The sequence below is a fragment of the Hibiscus syriacus genome, unplaced genomic scaffold, assembly GCF_006381635.1.
Source record: "Hibiscus syriacus cultivar Baekdansim isolate YM2019G1 unplaced genomic scaffold, ASM638163v2 tig00110833_pilon, whole genome shotgun sequence".
In the NCBI taxonomy this organism is placed as follows: domain Eukaryota; kingdom Viridiplantae; phylum Streptophyta; class Magnoliopsida; order Malvales; family Malvaceae; genus Hibiscus; species Hibiscus syriacus.
Window position 1 is genome coordinate 981,414 of NW_024062884.1, and position 6,078 is coordinate 987,491.

The 6,078-nt window shown below is 38.8% G+C and overlaps 1 protein-coding gene and 1 pseudogene across 1 annotated transcript; both read right to left on the minus strand.

The window, feature by feature from the left end:
* LOC120143047 overlaps positions 1 to 5,427 on the minus strand; it is a 56,851-nt pseudogene extending 51,424 nt beyond the window's left edge.
* On the minus strand, positions 1,188 to 2,901 carry LOC120143049. The gene has a single exon (XM_039157471.1). It carries the CDS (start codon positions 2,867 to 2,869, stop codon positions 1,526 to 1,528), a length of 1,344 nt encoding a protein of 447 aa, XP_039013402.1. The 5' UTR covers positions 2,870 to 2,901; the 3' UTR covers positions 1,188 to 1,525.
* Positions 5,428 to 6,078: the final 651 nt, after the last annotated feature.

Consider the following 6,078-nt stretch of genomic DNA (forward strand, 5'->3'; position numbering starts at 1 on the left):
CTTCTGTTTCTTTAATTCAGGCTATTGTCAGGTGGATTCCTAGGAGCTGTAATTGTGAAGCTGACAAGTTAGCGAAGGAGGGAATTGGGTGATTGTAGTCATGGATTTAGTTGGTTTGTTTGCTTTAGAGTAATAGTGTTTCAGGAGTGTTTTTATGTCGGTAGTATTTGGCTGGAGAGTTCTTAAGTTTTATGTAAAAGTTTTATATTTAATAAAATTATGTACTCTTTTCCTTCTTCAGCTAGTTGGTTCTTGCCTATGGGCAAGGGTCTACTAAGAGGGAGGTTTTTAAAGAGGCATTCTATTCCTATCAAAAAATATATATAATGATTATAATAAGATCCTACTCCATATGCAACACAAGATAGAGCCATCCGATTGCCACAAACATGGAGTAAATGTATATTTCAAAGGCCAAAACCTAAAAGCTTCTTTTAAAACCAAAAACAGCAACATTGAACCAGTTCAACTAAATAGGCAAAGCGGCCAGTTCATTCATGCTGCTCCCCCATAGCAAAAAACAATGGAGACAAAATGCAGTTTGCGGATAATATTCAAAATGTAGTTGTCTTACATCATTTTAGTGATTATCCCTAAACCCTAAACACAGATACAGTTAAATATCAATTCACCAGGCCAACTTGTTGAACTTAAGACACTTTGCAAATTACTAACCATTACAAGTATTTTCCATAACCTTTAAGAAATAATTAACACAAGCAGTTTTTTTCTTTTTCTTTTTTTCAAAATAGGAAGAATCTTGCCTTAATAAGTTAATCTAGATGCAGCAAGCTTTCATGATTAAAACTCATTTTCTTCTCTTCATCAACTAACTTAACATTCATCGCATCTCTAGTAAATAACCTTTGGTCAGTCTAATGTTGTTTTCTTTCCTAAAGCTCGCAAGCACTCGAGCAAACCATCTAAGACATCAGTAAGCACACTAAGAACAGTATTCAAAACTTTAAGCCTTTACTTTTTTTCCCATTTGATGATTTAATGGACTGCAAACTGCAATAGAATTCATGGCAGTCAACATCTCAAACAAATTTCGCCACGGGGTAAAAACAAGAAAAGCCTCCTAGTGCAAATACAGAAATTCATATCATCACACATCCACAAAGAGAGCAGGAAAAAAACCACTCAACAAAAATATAACAGCACAAGTATAACAGCATCAACACTACTTGAAGCATGAGAAATCATTCCCATTCTCATTGATACCAGCAAGGAACAAGCACTGCAAGGAAGTAAAAAACAATAGATTGTAACAGAATATACACATAGAAGCTCTGTTGTGGAAAAATTACACAAGTATTAAATCGTTTTCCCTCATGATAAAAGTACATGATACGCATTGGCAGGTTTTTAGACCAAAATCAGGCAGTATTGCATCACTAGCACTGCAAAACTAGGAAGACTCAAAGCCTTTGAAAATCTCGCCACTATCTTGAGCTATCATCAGTGTCACAATAAAAAACCTAGCAGCAAAAGCAACTTTCACAGATATTTTCTCAATTGAGTTTCATCGAATTCCATCGACCAAAGCCTCCAATTCTCTCCTCCCATACCTCCTACCCTCTGCATTAGCTTCCCTATACTTCACCACAAAGTAAAATATCAACCAAGCCATCATGAAATACACCTCCAGAGCTGCCTGAATAACTGTGGCAAAAAATTCTCCACCCATGCGAGTCAACACCAATCTCGCTAACGATCCACTTAAGATAGCTTCATAACACTTTATTTGTATCCCTTGGTTCAAAAGCGTTGACATCAAATAACATCCTTCTTTAATAATTTCTCTCCCGCTTCTCCCTGAATCCACAATGGCAATCCAAGCAGCTAATGAGAACGGAAACGAAACTAAAGTATCCACAAGAAACCAGGTAAACAAAAACCCTGAAATCTCCTTCTCATATCCCCTAATCCATGGTGACATAACTGAGAAAGGCATCAACTTTAACCTAATAAAAAGCTTAAAGAACGAGTAGTGATCCTCAATCTCTCCGAAATACCATAATCCAATAAGCTGAGTTACTGCGTCTCTTACCGCCCATTTTATCAAAACGAACCCAGTGAGTCTTTTCAAACCCATTTTAGAGCCATGCCAAAAAGCCCCAAAACAGGAAACAAATCTCCCAATCAGGTCATTAACAATTGTGATGAAAAGAACACCAAAAACCAAAGAATAAATAGCCGTAAACCCTAGAATTACCCATCCATACGCCGCCGAAAGAAAGCTAACAACGAAGAACAGCGCAGCTGCGTCATGGCGCCCCAATTCAAATCCTTTATAAACGAACTGAAAATCCACAATTCTTTCTTCTTGATGTTCCCTTTCATTGTTTTCGTAGTCAAATGAAATCGTCTTGAATTTGACTCCGTACCGAACAATTTTCGGCAGCAGGATTCCGTTATCCGCAACGAAATTCGAAAACCCTGATTTAGTATCGAAATTTGAAAGGATCACCGGCGTGCCATTGAGGGGGCGATTAGAGAAAGAACTGAACGGGGAGCGGTGGCGGAGGTCATCTTCAGAAGATAAGAAGTCGTCGTCAAGAGTGCCGAGGCGCGTGAGGTGGAGGAAAGGACGGCGTGCGTGGCGACGGGTAGACTTGAAACGAGCATTGGGGTGGGAAGGGTGGAGGTCGAGGCGGGTAAGGAGGGATTTGAAAGAAGGATCGTGGTCAATAAAGGAATTGAGGACAAAGGAGCCTGATTCAACTAAAGAACGGATTGAGAGTAAGAGCAGAGAAAGGAAAATGAACACGAAAGGGCGGGCGGTGAAATGCACGGCGGTCCTTCTGAGGATCTGGGATGTGGACCGTAGCTGGCCTAATCGGTGGTGATGGTGGTGGTCGGTCATGGCTGTTTCCTCTTTCAGGTTCAGAATTTTTATTTTGAGGTTCGAGAGAAGTAAAGTTATTTATGGAAGGCTTAAATATAAAAATAGAGTAAATTAACTCATTTACTTTCTTTTTTATTTTTCTCATCATACTTTTAATTCTTTTATTTTACTCACTGAAATTTACAGATTAAATCGTTTTGCTCACTCTGTCGTTATCTCTCTAACTATGTGATGATGTGATATTTTTTATTATTTAATATAAAATATTTGAAAATATAAAGGATAAATTACATTATTCATCACTGAATTTTATTATCTCTCCTATTTTACACACCCAACTATAAAATAAAACATAAGATGGTCAAATGCCACCACCGGTCACTATAAATAGTGATCGTTTGGTACCAAATTTCATAGATCGTTTCGTCTCGACACATTGAGTCCAAATCCAATATCTATTTTCCGAACGAACACCATCAACAGTGATCGACGGTGGCACCCGATCACCTTTTATTTTTATTTTATAGTTGAGTGAGCAAAATATGAGAGAGAGATAGTAAAGTTCAGTGAGAAACAGTGTAATTGACCATTAAATAATAATAAAAATGACACATCATCACACCGTTAGAGAGTTAACGACAAAGTGAGTAAAACGATTTAATCCGTAAAGTTCAGTGAGCAAAATAGAAAAATTGAAAGTACGGTAAGTAAAATAGAAGAGAGAGTAAAGTTCAGTGGACAATAGTGTAATTTACCCTATAAAATAAATGTCTAAACAGTATATTTTTTATGAATCTTTTAAAAAGATTTAAATTCCTAAATAAACCCTAATATCAAAAGTTGAATATAAAAATCGGATCAGCCAATCCTGAATATTGTACACAGTAAATTACCGAATAATGTTAAGTACCGTTTGTACGAATAGATAATAAATATTAAGAATTCCAAACTTAAATAATATTAAATATATTAAATATCTAAAACATTAAAAATCATTATTATAAATTAAAATCATTCATATAAATATAAAAAAATTCTTTCTTTTCTCTCTTGTATCTATTTTGTTATTTTCTCTTGTATGGAATAGTCCGCTCTTGACGGATCTTGACGTTCCACAGCTTCGAGTAATTCCTTACCGCTGGATGTTGACGGATGAAGTTCACAATTGGCACCGGTAGTGAGCGTTTTTTGAGCTATCTGGCTCACGGTGTTCTTCGCCGTATTCCTCAAATTCTCTTCTAAATGCCTCAAATCTATAGCTTGGCAAAGTGCCACCAAGAATGTAGATGACATTAGCTTCAAGATATCGACAGCTTCGGCGGTTTTTCTTGAAGAGATTAATCCCAAGGAGTTCACATCTTGGTTGTGCTGCTCTGCACTTTGAACATGGTTGGTGACTGGATTAGCTAAGTATTGGAGCTCAGAACAATAGGACGCCATTGCAATTTCAGCACCCTTGAAATCATAATCCAGACTTGGGTTCCTTCCACCGGAGAGGTTTGATGGGAGTCCATTGTTGTAGAAATCATTTTCAAGTTCAGAGAATTGGGCGAACATAAGTTTTCCGATAGCTGCAGTAGTCAAAAGAGCATTGTCCATTGACACACCGATTGGGGTACCCTGGAAGTTGCCACCATGTAATGCCTTGTTCCTTGAGACATCGATCAAAGGGTTATCATTGACGGAGTTAATCTCTCTTTCGAATGATTTGGCTGCAAATCTGATCACTTCAATCTGTGGACCGAGCCACTGTGGAGATGTCCTCAGAGTATATCGATATTGTTTTGGTTTCTGCAAAGGGTCCATTTCATGCAGCTTCTTAGCCGCTTTAAGATAAGAGCTTCCCTCAAGTATGTGTTCCATTATAGCAGCGGCCTCTATTTGTCCTGGATGGTGCTTCAGTTTATGTGTGAGGTGGTCGGTGAACTCAGGTTTACCATTAATGACTTCAGCAAAAATTGCAGATAAAACTTCTGAAAGAACAGCCAATATGTTTGCCTCAAACAGAAACATGGAAGCCAAGCCCGAACCAACTGCAGTGCCATTGACTAGAGCAAGGCCTTCTTTAGGCTGCAACACGAAGAACCCGGAATCGATGTTGGGTAGACGAAAGGCCTCCTGGGCATCAAGGGATTCCCCACGGGGTCCAACAGCTTTGGAATTAGGCCTGCCAGGGAGCAATGTAGGAAAGAGGGACAAGATCACCAGATGCAGTAATGGTGCCACGAAGCGGCAAACATGGGGTTCCTCTGGAGTATGGTGTTGATTCTCACTAGCACGGCTGCTCGAGTTGCTGAGTGAGGAAGTGTGTGGTATGACTCGGTTCCATTGCCAAAGATTCCAGCATTGAAGAACCTGAACCAACAAAGCACATTCAATTTATACTAAATAATGTTTATTTTCTTTTCTGATGGAATATAATATTTACATGCATGAATAGGAGAATAAAGACTTACCTAATTAGCTCTTTTTGAAGAGCGACTCCTTGATTAGTTCTTCGATGAGAAGTGGCACCAAAACCAGTAGTGACACCATAGCTGTCAGTGCCTTTGTTCATACCATCAAGCACCCAATCAGCGCTGCCTTAATACCAGCACTCGCATCCTCTGAAAGCTCAACCTTTGATGCCCAAGTCACGTGTAGCTATGGCTGCAACTTGAGAAATCGTCATTGTCTCACCACCCAGCTTCACCGACGGCCTCCTATACTCAGAGACCATACGTTTCACTTCATCCAAATGGCTCCCCTTGATTGGTTAGTACCATAATCTTAAGCACCATAGTCAATGGCAGAAGCAATGACAAGCAATGAACATAAAAGCAAGGAGGTAACCAACAAGGCATCGGGGATAGCCATGGCTTCCGACTATAGCTACCGAGCACACAAAGAAGAAAAGTGATGGATGAAGTGCAAGACGCGGTTACTTTCACTGTCCTTTTAGGAGTGGGATTCCTCTATTTAAAGTTGAAGAGTTGACCGGTCATAGGGATTGAGTCTGCTATAATGGTGCCTAAAGGATGCTAAGAAATATTACCATATTCAATACGATTTAAAGCTACACGAGCATCAAACTCACCATCCATGGCTCTAAAACCATGATCCCAAGCAACAGAGAGACCAATACGGATGGCTTGAAATTAATCAATTTCAAGTAAAAATAGTTTTAGTTTAGTAGAAACGTCTTCATAAAAATCCAATAACAAATTAATTTAACTAATTTCAAGTAC